At 36.0% G+C, this 22293-nt stretch overlaps 1 protein-coding gene across 1 annotated transcript; it reads right to left on the bottom strand.

Moving 5' to 3' along the window:
* Positions 1 to 3400: 3400 nt before the first annotated feature.
* Positions 3401 to 3979, bottom strand: LOC137741361 (transcriptional activator hap3-like). Its single transcript, XM_068481083.2, has one exon. The coding sequence runs from the start codon at positions 3950 to 3952 to the stop codon at positions 3401 to 3403; it is 552 nt and encodes a 183-aa protein (XP_068337184.1). The 5' UTR covers positions 3953 to 3979.
* Positions 3980 to 22293: the final 18314 nt, after the last annotated feature.

Below are 22293 nucleotides of genomic sequence, written 5' to 3'. Positions count from 1 at the left end.
AGTTTAAGATGGGTTGAGCGAAAGAGAGGAACTTGTCTGGGATTTTTGGGTACCAAAAACAGGGATCACTTCTCGAATTCACTGCAAAATAATAAATAAGCATGCATGGATCTTGTCATATCCCAACCCAAAATCTTTCAGCATCTTCTTCGAACTAGAATGATTTACAAGCAACGACATTTGGTTTCGGAAACATATGTTTAACCATTCCCATCATCATATCGTAGTTTTGATTGGTCATATTACACTCTACTTTCATGTGCATCAACTCGACAACAACTGTTAGGATGGAAAAAATCTTGACAACCAGGGTACAATTCTACTTGAGCTTCCATCAACAATTTATCGTACTTATCAAAGTGTGTGGACGGCTCTTCATCCATATTGATCGAAGCATTACAGAAAACATCATTCAATATGTCCATCACTTGGTCGTCATCAACATGGCCATATGAAGAGAGTTCATGCCTAAGTGTCTCACTGCCGGAATATGTTGCCGATGTAATGGTGATTCTCCATGATAAGTCGAATTGGATTTCAGTGCGGTGGGGTTGAACTTCGATTTCGTGGTGCTAAATTTGACTAAGCACTCCTCCTCTCTTATTTACAAAGCCACTCTCCACTTCAGCTCCGCTGTAAACAAGCTGTACTTTGAGAAGTACGGTGAGAAACAGGTTTATTCAGGTCATCGAATATCTTTTTCGAGAAAGATATGTGGATTAAAGTCGGGGACTTTGGGCTTTCCAGGCTCTTGGATTCCCAGAAACGATTAAACCCCACGATTGCACTACTCCTGACCCGCCGCCTGCAACCCAACCCAAATCTGTTCCCGCATCAAATGAACACTGCGTTGCACAACACTTCGCCACCCAGTGCAAGCACGACCTTCAACATGCCTGAGCTTGCTGCAAACCTGTTGCTGTTCCTCAACATCAAATTACATAAATCATATGGTGTTATTTATCCCTATGTCTGTAATCATGTTTTTTTCATCCTATAATCATACCTAAAGTGTTAATTTTGGGACAGTCTCATACATCCGTTAGCCAAATTGTTAACTCTGCCGTTAACTGATGATGTGGCGCCTTTGTGGATAATGACTGGACGCCATGTGTCATTAAGGGGTCCACGTGGAAATTAAAAATAAAAAAAAATAAATATTAAAAAAAATTAAAAAAAAACAAAACTAAACTAAAAAACCAAAAAAACCCACCCACACCTAGATCTTCCCCATCGACCATTCTTCCCCCCCCCCCCCAAGGTAGGATTAAGAACATGAAGAAGAAGAAGAAGGAGGTTCGGGGAGAGAGAGAAAGAGAGAGTATGGGGGAGAGAGAGAGGGAGTCCCGACCCTTTGCATCACCTGCGACATCCACTCTGCCAACCCTCTTAGCCGACGCGACGAGTGAGTCCTGGTCATGCCCTTCTACAACTCGGTGAACTTGGCCACCGATTCTGTCCCCGCTATCAAATTCACTGTTAACTTCCTTGATCACCGTTACTTCTTCGATGTTGATGGAGATATCGAGGCGAGGAGGGGGATGACGAGCTGTCACGCTCTTCGATTCGAGAGGGAGGAGATCGAGAATTGACAAGAGAGAGAGAGAGGGAGTCCCGACCCTCTGTGTCATCTGCGACTATAAGAGTGGGGTGGTGAAGGAAGGTTTGGATTGGGGGGGGGGGGGGGACATGGGTCGACGGGAAGATCTGGGTGTGGGTGGGAGGGTGGGCACAGGGGAATTTGGGGAAGACGATCTGGGTTTTACTTTTTAATTTTTTAATTTTTAACTTTTCTTTAAATAATTATTTTTTTGAATTTTGAATTTCCACGTGGACCTCTTAATGACACGTGGCGTCCAGTCATTGTCCACATAGGCACCACATCATCAGTTAATGGCAAAGTTAACAGTTTGACTAACAGATGTATGAGACTGTCCCAAAATTAACAATTTAGGTATGACTCTAGGACGAAAAAAACTTCATGTACCAAATGTTGAAAACCACGAAACTTGAGGGTAGTAAACTGATATTCACCCTTGTTTTTTTATTCACAAGCTGAAAAGTTGCTTCCACATCATTAAAAATGTGGACCATGTATCTGCTTCATCATCATGTAACGGTTAATTAATAGATTTTTTAACCTACAAAGAACCGGGGGATGGGAGGTAAAATGTAATTTACCTTAATTTATAATTAAGAGACAAATACATACCTTTCCTTTAATTTTGTTCAATCCAATCACAAACCTACAACAACAAAATTAATTAGTCACACAATTAAATAAAAAATATTTAGCAAATAAAAAAAAAAAACTAACCTTAAATTAATTGGGAGAGGGAGAGATGGATGAGAGGGTGTGAATGAGAGAGAGGGAGAGAGAGAGTGAGAGATGCAAATTTAAGCAGCAGCCAATGGGGAGGGAGGGGGAGAAGAAAAGAAGAAGAGGGGAAAAAGAAGGCACAACCTTTTAAATGAATAAGAGTTTGCCCGATGGAACATTTCGTCGGGCAAGCATAAGGATGATGTCATGTAAAGTTTTTGTTAGTAGATTTTTCACAGGTCATTGTGTGCTTTTGTCTAACGACATGAAAAATTGGCCTGACGAACATGGTTGTCGGGCACATGTCTTCAAGTCGACAAACCTTTGTTTCGTCAGAGAAACCTTTCAAATTACTCGCCACTTTTTCCCTTTTGGCGCTAAATATTTATCCAACAATTTTCACATTGCTCTACAAAAACTTCACGTCGCGTAAAGATTTTGGGTAAAACCCTAAATATTGACTTAGTGATGCCTGACAAGCTGCAAATTTGTCGGATAAAACACCCTTACCCGACGAAATATGGTTCATCAAGCAAAAGTTCGTAGGGCAAGGCCAAATTTCTGGCAGTGTATACATGCTTAAATAGCTATTTTTAATTTTCATCTTCATGGATTCCCCTCTCCCTTAACAACTAACTATTTAACCCATCAACGCTTTTATTTACTCAAAATTTTCAATTTGCATCAGTTCGAGCCACACTTAAAGTTGCCAAGCTACTATCTATGTTTGTAGATTAAGCTTTCATTTTGTTTTAGTATTTGCTCCTTGTATCCAAAACAGAAAAGCTCCATTAACGATTGAACATGTCATACACGGAATGAACATCCAGAGGATGAAGTTAACGATTGAACATGTAATACAAGGAACGAACATCCAGGGATGAAGTTATTCATTACATTACTAAACCAACTTGTCCTTGAACTCAAAGGAAGCAAACCCACTTTGCAACCATGCTAAAACATAGAGATAAACTACAACAACCACAATAACTTATAACTAATTAATTGCAAACTAATGCAATTATTTATTCATTATGTCTGTTAATTAAACAGCTGAGACCTTTCTCTAAACTGTGGTGATCACTTGAAGTGACCAAACGGGTCAAATCGCCCCAACGAGTTCTCACCCTGCGCCCCAGAAGCCGACGATGAACCGCCTCCACCAGCACCAGAGGAGGAACCATCCCTAAACATTCCCATCATCGAGGGGTCATACATGGGAGGACCATGCTGGGGCCCGAAATAATATCCCGGCCCATAAGATGGTGGCGGGGGAGACATCATTGCAACCTGGGGCACAGCATGCCCAGGAGGGCAATAGTCCGTTGGCTGGCGCTCCTCCCTCTTCACAAACTGAGAGCGGTCGGAACTCTCAGACTCCCGGTAGCGTTGGAGGTAAATGGTGAGGGGTTCGACGTAGTTGTCAAACCCGAGCTTTCCCATGGCCCAGAGGACATCCTCAGCAGTGACAGTCTTGCGCTGCTCGCGCTGGCAGCGCTCGTTGGCCTCACCGGTTATGAAGGCGATGTACTCGGACACACACTCCTGCATAGTCTCCTTGGCGTCGTCAGATATTTTTGCATGCGGGGGTAATATCCTCCGCATTATGCGTATCACGTTGGCTATCGGCATGTATCGATCCTGCTCGCGAACGAGGCACTGCGGGGCCCTCTGTTCAGTGTTGTTGTCGCTATTGCCGGCGGAGTTGGCAGGGTTGCTGGTGTTTGCGATGGCATTGCCACCGTCGGAACTGTTGGCGTTGGCTGCGTGCAAGGTGGGAAGAAAACAATTATGTAAGTCAAATTATTCACTGTACAGATACGCTCATAAATGAGTAACTCAAATTCGAAAAAAAAGAGAAAAAAAGAAAAAGAAAAAGTTATTTGTGGAAACGAGGGCCATGCAAAACTTACCCAAGAAACGTTGAAGGTAACAATTTGTGGTCTGTTAATTAATGGGAAAGGAAGACATGGTTTATGGTTATATTAATCAGGGTGAGGGTGTATATTAATGGGGTTTGAATCATTAATTGTCTGTGTGTATGTGCAGATATTGTAAATGGCATGGCCAATCAAAGAGGCTTTTGCCACTACTTACAATAAACTGTATACCAATATAATGACAGGTCATGTTGAGAATGCTTCACATATTCTTCTATTAGTAACTTGGGATGCCACAATAACATTGAATCTATTCTATTTTAATTCTTATCTCATGGTCTAACTCCTAATCCTATTTGGTTTGTAAACTTACCACTAGGAACACTTAATACACAACTATGGACGTGTCCACCCTTGAATCTAAAAATTCATTGACTGTAATGTTTGTGAAAAATGTCGAATTCAATGAATAATTAACTTACTTGAAATTTACTATAAAATTAGCAACAATCAACGAATATCAACCACTTATGTAAATACGAATGATTGACCATCCATAAAATTGCATGGATTGTTAGACTTTGACATTTGTTTTCTTTTCCCATATATATAGACTATTGATAATCTAAATAATCGGGGTGAATAGTGATTGACCAGAGAACGATGTGCAGACCATAAACCCTTAACATGCGCGTAGGCTTCACGAGCTCACCTGCCTGTGATTATGTTTTCATGGTAACGGTTAGTCCTTATCACTCTGTTTTTGTCTGTTCGCTACGCCACCTAAGCTAAAAAATTAAAGAATAAATTGACACCTCACGCGCTTGCATGTCCACATATCACCGTGACTATGTAAACGGCTCTTTTAAGAACATGGAAAATTGGGTCCCATACACGAAACGACCCCCCTTCTGGGTCCTACCTAATCCCTCTACAACAGTTCAAAACTTGTTTCCCAGCTCGAAACCCTATCAGCTCCTCAAGGTTTTTCATGTGATGGTATATTGCCTTATAGCTACTCAAAGTCTTCTGTAAAATATCAGATTTGAATATTTTCCTCTATATATGTAAAGAAAAATACAAATTTTTGATTGACTGAAACCCGTCTAATTTCTAATAATCAAAGTAAAGGCAGACCTAATAATGTTTTTCATATTAAGAAACAATTATAATCAGACAAAAATTAGGCTAGTAGGTGTATATGTGTGTGTGTGTGTGTATTACAGATCATGACAGTGCCACTGCAAGTGTAGAACCAGATATCCATGAGTGGTTACATAAAAATACAACCTATATTTGAGCAAGCGTTACTTTGAAACGAACTAGCTAGACGAGCTGTAACAAAAATTTGGTCAAAAACTAATAAATAAAAGGGGCATTTAGATCTGGGTAAAAAAAAATTGTTAGCAATAGAGCAAAATAATGTAAAAAAATATAGCAAAAAAATAACATAAAATTTTATTTTATTCTTACAGGGAAGAAATACATTTGATTTCCTCCAAAAATCGAACACACAAATAAATAAAAAAACACGAACACACATAAACTGTATCAAGCAGGGTAAATCGTCCACGAAAAAAATTATGTTAAAATCTTGACAAAACAATGAAAACCCTAAAAAGATCAAAGATATGTCTGTGATATCAGCAGTTCAGGACATAAGGAGCTGAGACAAACACAAATAAATGCAAAAGACCACCAAATGCAGAATCGAATGCAAAAACTTTGAGATCGGCCTTGGAAAAAACTATATTTGGGAAAAATGGGAGAGATGAAGAGAATAAATTTGGGTTACTAAATTTTCAAGAGAAATAGACATGCATGCAATAAAATTCCACAAACAAATAAGAAAATGGAAAAAAAATAAATTAGAAAACTAACTCTTATTTTATATATGCGCACACACACATATATAAAATCATCAAGAAGAAATTAAAACAAGTAATATAAAAAATATATCAATAAATAAAAGAGCAAAGCAAGATGCCCTTTACTAAGAGAGACTTTTACCAGGGTTCCACGATTTTGCATGCCTTGATGGGAGCCCACCACCCATACGTTCCATTTCTGTCACTGCTTTTGCTATCTCTGTCTCTCTTCTCTTTACCTCTCTACCTCTATCTTTCTCTCTCTTGTTCTCTCTGTAACTTGTTTTATATTTTTTTATCTGTGTCCGTTGAAAGGGCAGGAGTCTAGTCAAGTGAATTTATAGCTAGAGCCAACAGGGGTGGAGTCCAAGTGGCAAACCGGCGTTGTAAATAAGAAACCTAGAGATGCCGGTCATAACGCGTGTCTGTGAGTTGTGATTGGACAAGGGGGATATTTTACCAAGAGTAATAGGTTGTCCGGTCAATTGCCCTTGAATTTTTTTCGATTTTATTACCTAAGGAGCAATGTAATGAGCTTTTAACCACTAAGGCTTTTTTCAAGGACACAATTTATTGACAAAAATTTATAAATTAAGTCAAAGCATCCTAAAAATGTACTCTCTAAAAATGTAATTTTCTTAAGTCAAAGCATCCTATCATTTTATCATTTGATGGTCACGTAGTCTAACACTCTTCTTTCTTATTTTTTATTTTTTTCCTCAAATAAAAAATAAAATATGTAAGTTGATACAATCAGTAAATTCATTAACTAGTGCATCATTGTATGTAAAATTACCGTATGAGGTAAATTATTTACGTCTTTTACAAAATTAGGAGATTCCATATTCATCAATCTCGTTATGGAAGGGGTAAATTATTTTCTTTTTGCTCTCAAAGGTCCCAAATTTAAGAATACGACACAGAGAATTTAGGCTTGTCTTAGCACGAGCAGTTTTTATTTTCTACATTAGAATAAATTTCTATAAATTATTTATGATAGTTCGAGGTTAATGACTAATTATCACTTTCTGTAGTCCAGTATGTTGGAGATTTCATATATATATATATATATATGGCCCTTTATGCAAAGGGATCTCCATTTTTTTTTTTCAAAAAATGAAGATTAGGTGTGGCACCCACTCCACATCAAATTTTAACGATATGAACTGCCTAGTTTGTAAGTCTCAATTCATAGATCACCCTTACAAAAATTCAAGTCAATCCGAAAGTAGTTGCCTATTTAATTATCAAGATAAAATTTCATTGTTTCTTATATAACAAAGTATTCGTTAATTTTTCTGAACCCAATTAGATGTCTTAAATATTTATGATTTGGCTAATATTTTGCAAGAACGATCTATGAGGTGCAACTTGGAAAATAGACGGTTCGGATCGTGAAAGTTTGATGTGGTATGGACCCCACAACTAATCCTCATTTTTATAAAAAAGAAATGAGGATCCCCTTCCCCTAAGGGCTTCCTATATATATAATGAAGGGAACTATGGAGATTTCTATGGAATTTCCAATGGCTTGCATGCATATACAATTCAGAATTTATATACATAAGCAACGGAAGTAAAACAATTAATAGTTATGGAAATCCCGTTTAAGAAGCATAGGTTCATAGTTGAAGCATCAAAGAAACATATTGAAGAACAAAGAGAGGGATTTGTAAGTTGTACCCTTGGACCTAGACTTAATTCCAATGATTGTCCAAGATCTCTTATGTGGAACCATAGAAATCAATGTCCGTACTTTCGCCTCCACCTGGGACATGGACACCGTTGTTTTGTGTACACAACTTGTCATTTCGTGTAGTCCCCAAAAACTTGACGCCATTAACATGGCAACTCGAGAACAATTTAGCTCGAATCGAGCCGAATGCCAAGTTATATAACTCTTCACTGTAAGTGGGGGAATTCAATGCTTTCAATTTATTCACCTAATATTATACAAAAACATACACATGTTAGTTTGAGAAAATTAAATACTATAATATATATGTCAAAGACAAAACACTTATAACTTACATATTCGAGAAACCATTGTGGAAACAATTCTCGGTGTTTCTTGGCATACAAATATGATGGATGTTCTCGCTTCATCATCTCTTCATGCTCATCTAAGTATGCCATTATCTCATCACAATTGTTCAATACGAACCAATGCGCTACCTCTATGTCATTTATGGAAAACGACTCTCCTCGTACATGATCTCCAAAGGGTCGTGCGGTTTGGGCAAAAACAGAAAGTTCTCCTTTCTCACACCCCCGTCATTATTGTGCTGAGGACGATTGTAAGCCATCTCCACATCCTTTAAATACATTCCACAGAAAGTAAATGACTCATATTGAACCCAAGCCTCTATAATTGATCCTTTGGGCTTCACTTTATTGCATACGCTTTTTTTCAGCTCGTCGAGAAGCCTGCCAAAATAAAACAATATGATACAAATTAGTAAGCATGGGTTAATGATGCATAAATAAATTATGAGGATTATATGCGTTTCTATTGGATACATCCAGCGATAGTTGACAAGACCAGCAAGCAATGCCTATTTGGGCAAGTGAACCATCACGTGGATCATACTTGTGAAGAAAGCTGGGGGAAATATCATCTCAAACTTGTATAGGACTTGGACAATGTCAAGGCACAAACGATTAATGTCCGTTTTTCGCAATGTTTTTGCCATCAGTTGGGAAAAAAAAAATCTGGACAATAACATGATTGGCTTCACTACATCTTCTGGCAATAGGTGTCGAATACCCACAGGAAGTAGGCGTTGCATAAACACATGGTAGTTATGGCTCTTTAGTCCAGCAAATTTACCCCTGTCAACATTCACGCAACGGGCGATATTAGAAGCACCTATTGGGAAACTTTATAGACGATACAAACTTTAAAAACTCTTTTTTGTCATTCGGTTTCATGGAAAAAAACGCAAGATCTCTTCTGGCTTTATCACTGTCCTTATCTATCCATAAACCCCTCCGTATGCCCATTCTTTCCAAATCAAGACGTGCTTTGATCATGTCCCTTGTCTTGCCCTCGATATCTAGAATGGTGCCCACCAATATGTTAAAGACATTTTTCTCAACATTCATAAAGTCGAGGTTGTGTCTCAATTTTAGTTTCGACCAATACGGGAGCTCAAAAAATATAGGCTTGTGCATCCAGTTCATATGTGTAGAAGGTCTGGTTTGACTCACTGTTTTCCCGAATGAAGCAAAATCCAAACGGTTAAGCTGTTCCAAAATCTGATCACCGGACCATTCTCTAGGTCTAAGGCAATGCTTTGTGTTCCCGTTGAACTCTTTATCCTTTTTCCGCCACTTGTGGTCCCATGACAACCATCTTTGATGACCAAAGTAACAAACTTTTCTGGGGTGCCAACGAGATGTTACATGATCCTTGCATACAGGGCATGCCATATAACCCTTAGTGCTCCACCCATAAACCATTGCATATGCGGGAAAATCATTCACAGTCCACATAACTGCTGCCCGCAAAGTGAACATCTTCCTAGTGGACTTATCGTACGTGCGCACACCATTTGTCCATAAATCCTTTAGCACATCAACCAACGGCTTTAAGTAAACATTGATTGACGTATCAAGATCCTCAGTTATCAAAAGAGTCATCATCATGTATTCTTTTTTCATGCATTTCCAAGGCGGCAAATTATATGGGAATACAAAAATCGGCCAAGTGTTGTTGTGTTAGTTTAGAACCCCGAACAGATTGAATCCGTCAATGGCAAGTCCCAATCTAACATTCTGGGGATCAGCAGAAAACTCGGGGAATGTTCAATCGAACTCTTTCCATGCCTCCCTATTTGCAAGATGCCTCATCACATCGTCGTCTACCTGTTTTTCCTTATACCATTTCATGTCTGTGGCAGTATGCGTTGACATATACAATCGCTGCAATCTAGGTTTCATGGGCAGATAACGCATAACTTTTTGTGGGATCTTAGTCATTCTATTCTGAGATATCATTTTGAACCTCGACTCATTGCATATAGGGCATTTATCCAATGCTTTATTCTCTTTATAGAATAAAATACAATTGTTTTTGCATGCATGATTTTTTTCATAACCCAATCCAAGACCATTCAACACCTTTTGCGCATGTCTATGTTCTTTTAGCAAACAATTGTCCTTCGGAAGCATTTTCTTGAAAACCCCCAAAAAATAATTGAAACACTGGTTCGACATTCTATACTTTATTTTTCTGTGCATTAGTTCCACAATGGCCATGAGAATGGAAAAGCTCTCGCACTCCAGGTATAATTCTTGGTTGGCATTTTTTAATAGTTTTTTCATATTGTTCGAACTCTGCACTGTCCATTGGTGTAGGCATGTCATCTTCCCCTTCCTGATTGGTGTTTGTCAATGCAAATGGAAAAGCATCATTTATTATATCCATGACTTGTTCATTAGGATCCACAATAGGTTTAACATTGACAACTCTTGTGTCGTTTGAAGACGAAGCATTATCTAATTGTTCCCTATGATGGTTCCAAGTATTATATGTCTCAATCATTCCATTCCTTACTAAATGAAATTGAACATTTTCAATTGTCTCCCTTAACGTGTTGTTACACCTCCTACAAGGACACTTGATTCTAGTTGCACCCGGGTTGTGTGTATGTGCAAAGTCAATAAAATCCTCGATTCTATCCAAGGTATTTGTCTGTGCATCTATTTGGGTTCTGTATCCACGTCATGTCCATAATTCCTGGAACCATAATAAAAATACAACAATCACAACAACTTCATACAAAATGATACTGTCACCTTATGCCTTCGGTAAAGGCCTTATCCCATTCGGGAATGCATAGTCATGTCACGTAATTTACGGCTACATTAGATTATATTTCAACATGGATGAATTTTGGCAGCATCTTGATATAGTTCTTCAGGTGTATGACGTACATATAAAATACCTATATACCGCCCGAATAATGTGCAGAGATGACACCAAAATCTCCACAACCGAAACCTAATCCTTCAACCATAAACAACACGTCATAACTGTGCATTCCCAAACTGTCCAAATAATGGGACAATTCAAGAATTAATTGGACCACAGTCATGCTTTCGCATCCATGTGCGAAATCCAACTAATCCTTGAATGGGAAACTAAGTTTTACTAAAAATAAAAAACAAGTATGAAGTTAATTTCAATTAACTCCGTACATCACAACACATATTTGTACGTCACGTACAAATTTAACAACATAAGATAAATATGATTTCACAACACAATATAAACTTAACAAACTAAGTTTAACATAATTTAATTAATTTTATATTTTTAGAAAATAAAACGAAGAAAATACCTTCTCAATCGTTCTCCAGCAATCGCTAATCACACACAATATCCCTATAAACAACGAAATTAATGGCGTTAGTATGAATTTACATTAATACTTTTACCTTAACGACTAAAAACGCTTACCAGACATACTAAGATAGCTCGATCAACCTAGAGAAGAAGATGGAGGGAGTATTAGATGATGAAATTGAGAAAAAATGGAAATGACGGATGCTAGATTGAGAAAAATCGAAGGGATGAGTGCAGAGCCACAATATACAATTTTTTTTGCAGTTTGCCTCTGCACATGGCTGAATCCAAATTACAAAGTTCACTTTTGGACGAATGATATTGATGACGAAGAAGGTCTTCGTCGCGCAAATACCCTTTGAGCGACTAAGATGGTTTTCGTTGCGCAAATGCATTTGCGCAACAAAAAAATAAACATTCGTCGCTCAAGTTTACCATTTTTTTTTATTTTATTTCCTTTACTTTACAATTTATTCTTTTCAACAAATTGTGCGACGAAAACATGTATCATCACGCAATGCATATTTTTAAAATTTTTTTATGTTTTTATGTTTTATTTGTATTTATTGTCAATTTTTATTTTATTATAAATAAAAAACTCAAACCTAATTAAACATTAAATTAATTAACAAAACTAATTTACCATCCCAAATAGAAATTATAATTAATTAAATATTAATACTCATCCAGATAACATATATTTATTAATTAAATTAAACATAAAGTCCACAAAATCTTATTTAAAAAAAAAAAAAAAAAAAAAACAACCCTCATCAACTTCAGTCATCCCTCACCCGCAACACATCAAACTTCCATTGCAGGAAACTTTGCTTGAAAAGCCCATCGACATAAATCCGTTGCTTCTCATCGGTTTCATCAACATCCCAATGAACCTACATTAATGCCAATAACAATAAATTAGTAATTTAAAAAATATTACGTTTTAACAAAAATAAATGTTCATTATTTACCACAAACTTACCGATAACTTTCCCAGCATGAACTTCTTCAACTCCTTAGGGACCTTTTACCAAGACTCAAACTTAGCAGAACAATCCCTTCGCACCAAATTCCTAATGTCATACCTAAATTCGGCGTACGCCTTAGCCATATTTTTTACTTCAAAGTACAACACTTACTTTCGTCGATACCTCTATGATCACACTACAAGTTTCTTTTTGCCAGAACCTTCTCCAGAATCGGCCATTGTTTTTTAAATATTTTTTTTTTTTTTAACTGGGGCTCTAAAACTGTGTTTATATAGCACCAGGTCTCTATGTTCATCGCACAAAATGTGACATAAATGCGCAATAAATGGAAAGGTTTGAACGTAGTTTGACAATGCTTTGCGCGACAAACATACGATATTCATCGACAAAGGTGTCTTGAGCGATGAACGTTACGTCGCTCAATATATTGCGTGACGAATAAAATAATTGTAATTATAAAGTTTATGTAAACATAGATATCTATGTTTATGTAAACTTTATAATTACAAACAAATATTCAGAAAATATTTAATACCTTAAATATTTATTCAGAAAATATTTAATACCTTAAATATTTATTCTAAAAATAATTAATACCTGAAATATTATTCTATAAATAGTTAATACCTTAAATATTTATTCTATAAATAATTAATGCCTTAATCCATACAATTATTTTCAGCATAAATACAATATTCATTGAAGATTGAAAACACATATAAACCGAGGATAGGGTGCTTACATTAGGTCTCAATAAAAAAACCCAACAGGAATTGAAACCTAATTAAGTCCAAATACATAACTTATAAAAGAAACCTTAAATTTAAATATTGTCATACAAAACATAAATTTAAAACTACTATTTGGATGATCCTGGTCCATTCCGCAACACTTCATAACGCCACCGATTGTAACCTCCCTCCAATTCATCATCCATCAACTGTTCGTTCATATCATCATCAAGAGTATGCTTACACTATTACACATTATGCAATTAATTAATTCCAACATATAACTAAAAATTTCACAAACTTAATTATTGATCCATCAACAATATACTTACTAATAGTTCATCCATCAAAGCCTTCTTCACATTCCTAGGCACATCTTCCCAAGAATGCCACTCAGCAGTGGGACAATTATTCCCTATGGTTACAGCAATCGCATGCGCAAACTCAAAATGGTCACTCAAATCATGTGAGTTAGCGTCGCGCACACTCTCATCCTTGTTTTTATCTGTCATCCCAGCACGAAAGGAGAACAGAATTCTGAAGAATAAGGACAGCAAAAGCATATATTTGTAGGAAGGTTAGGACCTTTGTGCAACGACGACTTTGTCGCGCAAACATCTGTATTAAATGCGGTATCAATTCCTCTAATTCACCATTAGTAAATGGCCAAAATTGACAGGACCTTGTGTGACGAATCATTGGTCGTGCAAATGCCACTTTTCGTCGCGCAAATTTTTTTTTCCCTATCTTTTCTATTTTGCGCGACGAAGTTTTTTTTTTCATCGCGCAAGTAGGTCTTGTGCGACGAAATATTGTTTGTTGTGCAAAATATTGTCATGCAAGCTGTTTTTTCTACTAGTGGTAGCTAATCAATAACATGAACATAAAGAATGATTTTAGCATAATGAATGAAACTAGAAACCTTTGAATTGATAAAAGAATAAAGTTAACTAAGACATAGAATCATCATGAAAGCTACACCCGATTCCTAATAAAGAATTTAGTTACTTATAGCCATCAAATTATAGGAAATCATAGTTATGAAAGTCATAAGTACAAAGTCTGAAGATATTGAAAAACTCTTAGAGAACCCTTGGTATCTGGCTTCCTCCGTAGGTCAATCCTCTAAGCAATCTGATGATGTGTGTCCCCCTTTTAACGCTGCTGCTCCTTATTTAAATAATCATCCCAGAAAAAATAGCGTTTAGGTCAACCTTTGCCGCAATTGTTAAATTCTAGCCCAAACAGGAGTCCCAATATCATTAAACTTCGGTTTCTTGGCTCAAACTGGACTCCAATTATTCCGAATCATGTAGAATTCCTGAACCGACCTTCTCGCACTAAAATAAGTATAATTTCTTCTAGAAGCATCAGAATCATGATTTGTAAAATTCTATCGAAACTAGACATCCAGAGCTTTCTATGCATATGTGCCACAACACCTAGTTCGTATTGATGAATTTGTGAGTTACCAACGAAAATGACAATTCTGCGCAGCACCTTCTAGCTCTAGTTATAATTCCCAAATAGCAGCCATTAAATTGCGGTTTGAACAAATTAGCATCTGCTGATCGTTGAAATACTTGTTGACTTCAGTTCTTTATAGCTTTGATCCTTTTTAGCCTTGAAATCACCAAAAGACTCCAAAGTCTTCTCTACGGTCCATTATTTGCAAAACACGCACTAGACACATCAAACAACCAATTTCACAAGAAAACATAGCATAAAACTTAGGAAACAGGGGAAATATAAATGTATAAATATTGTGTCATCAACGTTAATGTTCAGTAAATCAACAAAGAAGCATCTAAGAGTATCATTGAAACTTCTGTAGCATGTCAAAATGCTTTCCGTCTCACACCATAATTATGGAGACAATATATTTTTCAATAGAGACATCAATTGTTAGCACTTTTGGAAAGACAAGAAACACCTTAGGTTATAATTCTTAAAGTACAACAGCAGCTAGAAGGACTTCCAATGTCAACAAAAATAAGGACACTTGTCTAGAAGTCAATCGTGTGTCAACCCAATTCTCTTTGCGGATTGAGAACTTTTCACTTAGGCTAGGTCATGGAAAAATGAGTCACGTTTCACCCCATCTTGGTAAGACATCTCATAGTTTCGATCTCCATTGAAAAACATTTCTTTTTATGAATAGAAAAGTTATCATTTCGCTTTTTAATAAAAAATTTGTCTGTGAAGGTCATCTCTTTAAGTCATTTAACAAAGGGGAGTAGCATTCATCACCATCTAGGGAGATTTTCTTTAAGACCTAATCGCCTTTTCGCTATGTGCCAGGATCTTAAGTTCAATGATCTGCAAATGTCAACCACTTTATTGGTTTGCCTACTAAGTGGGATATGAACCTTCTAAGACCACTCTAATTTTAATTAGTTTCAATTCACATACTTTGTGACTTTTATTACAAGTCTCTGAATTATTAACTATACCATATCCACAATCTATGTTGCTTTGTGAATTCCCTTTTCTTCAAGCCAAAAAATAATGTGACGAAAAGGAAAAATTTGTTCTTCTCACATAACTATAGTGGTACGATTCCATTAGTTGTACTCCCACTGCGGTTTAGTATACTAGCTTAAAGACTACTTTCAGACTAGTGGTACACTTTCTTTAGTAGTACTCCCGCTAGACCCAACAACATTTTCCTTTAAGAACCTCTAAAGTCTAGTGGTACACTTCGATTAGTTGTACTCCCACTAAACTTATAATCTTTTAGCAACACTAGGTAAGGATATTTCAATTTTTTTTTCCCATATTCGCTTAAAGATTGGAAGATCTCTCCAATGTGAAGAACAAGTTTATAGTCAATTCTATTGCAATTTAAATGTCATAAGAAATTACTCAACCCTTAAATCTATATCCTAGACACCGTCTCACCATATGTGAGAAGGGGTGTAAGCTAATTGGAATTCAAAGTCGTTTCTTCACTCATTAATTTGCTTTAGGGTTTTATGGACTAATTGCAGGTAGCAAAACTTTCAAGAAACGTCTCCCACTAGGTTGGAAGAGTAAAATTGCGCTTACACCACCTTAAAATGGTGCGACATTACCCAAAATTTATGAAAATTCATTTCTTAGTGATTGGAATCCTCACAATTTCATGATTTTCCAAGAAGAGTATAATACTCTATTCTCTTGATGTACATATAAAGTTGTTGTTAAACCAAGGCTTTACGACAATGTACAATCGAAGAATAATTGCCCTTGAGTAGGAAGAATAATAAGTTTTTCGAAAGAAACATGGGGAACATTAACTTAACGCTCAAAATAAAATTGCAATTGTAATGAATTAGCTAGCTTACTAATTCGAGCTAGATTTGATTAGCACTCTCTTGAGGCTTCTTCAAAACTTACTAAATTTTCAAAGTATGGTTGATCACTTAGTGAGTAGGTCAAGTATAACCCATCTCTAACAATTTTGGTCAGCTAACTTTTAGCATTCCATACTTAAAGAAGAAGAAAAATACAACAATGTAAGTTGAGAAACAATGTGGAACAATAATTCCATAACCTAACACTTGTCTTAAAATTATAAGTATTTTAATCTCTCAAATGCTAGTACATCGAAAAAGACAATATTCCAAAAAAAATATTGCTTAATCATGAAATGTTGAAGAAACGTTCTAAGTCCAAATTAAAAAATGCGAACTCATTCACAAGCTCCTTTATTACATTTCCCAAGCGAATCAATCGCTTAGTACTCACTACTAGGAATAACATCTTGGGCGACAAAGGGGAAATTGTCGCGCAAAGGGAAAAACTGCCATCAGAAACATTGGGCGGCGAAGACTCCGTTGCACAAAATTCGTCGCGTAAAGCTTGTAACGTCAGGCATTGTGTGACAGAGAAAATATCTTTGTCGCGTGAAGTTAAGATTGCGCTACGGAAGTCGTGGTCGTTGCGCATGTTGAGCTAGGAAACTGGGTTTCGACCCCTAAACTCTTGCGCGATGATGGCACAGGTTCGACCCTCAAAGTTTTGCACAACGGAGGTTGCCGTTCGACCCACAAACCTTTGTGCGACGGATATAGAGGCCGTCATAGTCAAATTTTAAAATTAGTTTTTTAAGTACTCTATTATTTATTTGTAAATTAGTTTTATAAATAATTTATTATTATTATTTTTTTCGTTTATGTAAAAGTGAATTTAATGAAAATAAATATAGAAAATTTAAAGAAGAATATTGAATTGAAAAATTATTGTAAATGTACATACAATGGAAAAAAGTATTTTTAAATTCTAAAACAATTTAAAACAAAACTAAAAAAAGAAGTCCTCGACGTTACAATCGATGGCTGGTGGTGTTGTTGTTGTGTCACGGGGCTGGGAGGTCGTAGCTGCTGCGACGGGGGGCTGGGACGATGTAGCTGCTGCGGAGGGGGGCTGGGAGGTTATTTCTGGAGGTAGTTCAACGTCGGGGAATTGAATGCCAGAGATCTGAAGTGCATGATGTATTTGGTTCATGAATTATTTTGGGCCGCAATCTGAGACTGTTGGGCTGCAATCTATTCCTTCGAGCCCACCACTTCCGATGTCAGTGTATCGACCTGTTCAGTTCTCTGCTTGGAGGATAAGGTAGACAGGTCTCGAAGGCGGGCTTTCCCAAGCCCCCAATGAACATTCCCACGTCGACGATCGAGGGTCTGATCAAGTGTGTCGGTCATGATTTGAAACCCAGCATCCTCAGTGGGGAAACACCTCCTTGATCAGGGTCTCTACGGGAAGTTGGGAAGCCATCTCCTCCAGAACTGTATGGCCCTTCTTCACCATGGTGGACTAGAAAAATGAAAAAACAAATTAATTTGAATATAAATATAATTAATATTAATACAAATTGAATATTATAAATGTGAAAGAACTTACATGAAGCTGTTCTGTCAGCTCATCACTGGGCCAAACTTACACCTGCTTGAACATGTCAATTTAAAGAAACTTTGACCCTCCTGAATTTTTTTAAAAAGTATTAACATGCATTACCAATTGTGTAATAAAGAGTAAAAATATTGAAAACTTAAAATAAATATACAGTTACCTTACGTCCCTCCTCCAACCTAGAAGCGTCGTGACCCGGATCGGTGAAGAAGTTTCTTCTTCCACCGATTGATCGAGTTTGCCTTCGCTTTTTTTTTTTTTTGTTGAATTAAAAAAATGTATTAGTTCAGATATTTATAACAAATGAATGAAAAAAAAAAAATGAAATGTTTATTTTAAATTGTAAATTTTTTTATTAATATATTATTGAAATATAAATTATACGTACCAAGTATTTGTCATCTTGAAAATGGTTGCAGAGCCACACCCATTCATCTTGATGGTCCAACAACTCCATAGGGCACCTAAATTCTAGAGCGACCTCCGGACCGTCATATAGCTCATAATGCTTGTGGAGGTCGCTCTTCCATTGAGTGAACCTACTAGAGCAAAGGTCGTTGATGTACTCCATTTGGTTGGAATCGAGCTTGGAGAGCTCATAGTGAAGTTGCAAAACTCAACAAATAAATAGTAGTTAAAGTTTATAATCTTTGTATACTTTAATAAAAATGTAGTATTTGAGGTTGAAAATACTTACCGATAATTCATAAAGCATGGCATCCTTGGTTTCTTGTGGCACATCTCTCCATGACTCCCACCTGTGGGGGCAATGACTCCTGATAACGCAACCAACGTCGGTGGCCAATGCACTGTGCTGCTCTTTTGTTGCAACCGCACGATGTCGAGGATCCCACATAATGGTGATCTTCTGGCTTGTGGTGCAAGTGGTCTGAGAAGTCTTTTGTAGTCTGCAAGGGCCCCGAATTTTTTTTTTCTACTTACCAAATAAACAAAGTAAACATTAGACGGTTTCTATCTTCTACCGAAAATTCAGCAGAACCTCCCCTGAAACTATAACATTTCCTAAAACCTACACACAATATAACAACATAAACAACACATCCACCCAACAATTCAAACAGTTTATACTAACTGGGGATGTTAAAACAAAATTTACAACTTGTTGATATGACTTCTCAGTGCTACTTAACAATCATTAATATAGGTCAAAATCACAATTCAAAATAACTAGCTAGCATGCAAGTTATTGTCTGCATAAATTCAAAGATCAGTTCGATTTGCATCAAATATTTTTAACGTTTCTGCCCAATTATTAGAGAGGATAAAATGCCTTAATTATATTATGGTTCACATTTTAATTACACAAGATAAGTTCACATTCTATACTTGATGGGAAATGGTGGGATTTTGAGTATCCATCTTTTAAGTGGAAGTTTGATTATCTGCAACTAATAATGCAGTAAATTTGCACTTTATGCCTCTAGTTGCTAAGAGCAAAATTGTCACACCCCAAAACTCGAGGTGTGAGATTAAGAGAAATAAATAGAATAAAAAGGTTCTTTAAGGGTGTAAAACAAATATTAGCTTAAGATTATGTCAACGAAGATTTAAACTCAAGAATTACATTACACCAAATTACAAAGGTAACTCAAAGAAATAAAGTTAAAGACTTATCGTGGTAATAAAAACTGCAGAAGTGATATGTACCGTGAAATTCACCAAAAATAATCCGTTTAACCAAAAAATATGAAAATTTCCAGATTCAAAGTAGACACCTAAAACGAAGTTGTGTTAAAATTTCAAGGATTTTCGACTGCGGAAAGTATAGGAAAATTTAAATCTAAAACAGGCATGCTGCTGTTTTTCTAAAAAAAAAAAAAAAAAAAAAAAACAAGTTTCAGCAACATCAAGTCACTTTAGAAATAAAGTTGATTAATGATAAGGGAATTCCATGCAATTTAATAATTTCAGTCAATGTTTCAGTGAATAGAATTATACTTACAACAGCTAATATATGCTTCCTTTTATATCACATTTGTTTTTTAGGGAGGTGTACTTAGCTCTTATGAATCATACAAGTTTCTTCAAAAAGCAAGAATAGTCTTTAATTATGATGCTCTTTGAAAACAAGATCAAAACGATTATTGTGCTTGAAGTACTTCAACTGGTGTATACAATCAAGGATATAGAATCATTTTAAATGAGCATCTCCATAATTATATGTTCCCTATTTTTTTTTGGTTAAATATGTTTGCATATAAGCTATCTATAATAATATACACCAAAAGAGGAGGAGAAGGCAGGAGGAAGGGAGGGAGCAAGCTTACCTGTCTGAGACACCTCTCCATGGATAGAGGAAGCGTCACTAGATGGCTAAGCCTCCTCAAAAGTCCGGGGCTGTCGATGAGTCCGTCGCTTAGGACAGGATGCGTCACCGAAGAGGTCAATGACATAGCAGCCGTAGACATTGTTGGGCCCAATGACGCGACCGGAGGGACACCCGTTGTGTCCAAATCAGGTGTGGAGGTGCCAGCAACATTACCTCCTTGACAAGGTGTCTCACTGCCCCTACTAGCTGCTCGCCGGTTTGATATTAAATTCGACATCTACAAAAACCATTATGAATCTGTTCAGATAATCAAATTATTATATGAATTTCATTTCACATATATAAGGTGAATGAAAACAACACAAGAAAACCCAAAAAACCACAAATGATGATTTATTCAATGCTTGAAGCCACTAATTATAAGTTATTTGATCTTTCAACCACACAAACATCACACTAGATGCTTTATGTATGCAAAGAGTGATAAAAGCTCCATTTTATTTTCTGACTTGTACATATACCAAAGCATTTCAGGCAAAAGCGTCCAAAGAAAAATGATATTGCAATAGGACCTAGAATTCAACATGTATATGATATACTTAGACAAGAGTGTAGTCAAATAAAAGCTAAGAGAGATTAGGAAACAATTTTACATGAGTTGTAAAAATATAGGCTTACCTCAACTGTATGGTTGTCATAAGAAAAATAAGCATAAGAAAATATACAAAAAGAAATGTAAGTCATACAAACAGCATAAGACCTTCAAGAAAAACAACATCAGGTAGCTAAAACACATTTTAATATTGATGGTTTTGTTACTTTGATTAAACAAGAATTTTTAGATCATAGTAAGTTGGATGGCATAAGCGAATAAGAAAAAATAAGAGCAATTAGAAATTTAGAACAATTACAAATTTGTGATTTACAATATATAGCTGAGTATACAACATATTTCTTTAAATATTTAGGAAGAACAAGTAGAATTAGTGATATTAATTTATTAGATACTTATATGACATAAATAAAAGGACCACTAGGAGAAAAAATTTGGAATGAATGGCAAAAACATCCAAAGAAAAATGATATTGCAGTAGGACCTAGAATTCAACATGTATATGATATACTTAGACGAGTATAGTCAAATAAAAGCTAAGAAACAGATTAGGAAACAATTTTACATGAGTTGTAAAAATATAGACTTACCTCAACTGTATGGTTGTCATAAGAAAAATAAGCATAAGAAAATATACAAAAAGAAATGTAAGTCATACAAACCATACGAACAACATAAGAATTTCAGCATAAGACCTTCAAGAACATGTAGGAGAGAAAATATATTTCGAAACAATTTAGAAAAGAAGTGGCAGATCTTAGATTAGAAAATATAAAGTACCAAAAGATAAGAGTAGTTGTAAATGTTATTCATGTGGAGAAGTTGGACATATTAGACCTAAATGTCCAAAATTAGGTAAACAACCGAGAGAAAAAGTACATTTAATGGAGTTGTTTAAGTTAGAAGAAGATGAACATATTCAGTCAATATACAGTTTAGATGATTTAAGTGATAATGAGAGTATTTATAGTATAGAAAGTATAAATATGATAGATTCAGGCTCGGAAGATTCAAGTAGTTCAAATAGTGATTTAGAAGAATATATGTATGCATTCATAGAAGAACAACATGAAGAAGAGTATAAATATATTAATTTAGGTTGGCCAGAAAAATGTCATAACTGTAACAAGTTAGTAGCAAATAAGTACTATAATACATATTCAATATCAAGTGAAAAGTGTTATAGTAATAGTGTAACAACCCGTTCCAAATTTTACGTTTTTATTTTATTTTAAAAGCGTGAATTTACGAAATTGCCCTAGAGGCAAGGACTTTGACTTCTGTTGACCATCGACTTGAGAGATGTGGGACTTATTCTTTTAGCATATCCTAGTAGTACTCATTGGTACGAACGTA

This window comes from Pyrus communis, chromosome 11 (assembly GCF_041283825.1).
Source record: "Pyrus communis isolate YQ-2024b chromosome 11, ASM4128382v1, whole genome shotgun sequence".
Classification (NCBI taxonomy): domain Eukaryota; kingdom Viridiplantae; phylum Streptophyta; class Magnoliopsida; order Rosales; family Rosaceae; genus Pyrus; species Pyrus communis.
The sequence above is the reverse complement of the archived record's forward strand: the minus strand, read 5'-3'. Positions and strand labels throughout refer to the sequence as shown.

Bases quoted from the DNA above. Each gene is read 5' to 3' on its own strand.
- LOC137741361 (XM_068481083.2), bottom strand. From the start codon at position 3,952: ATGCCGATAGCCAACGTGATACGCATAATGCGGAGGATATTACCCCCG.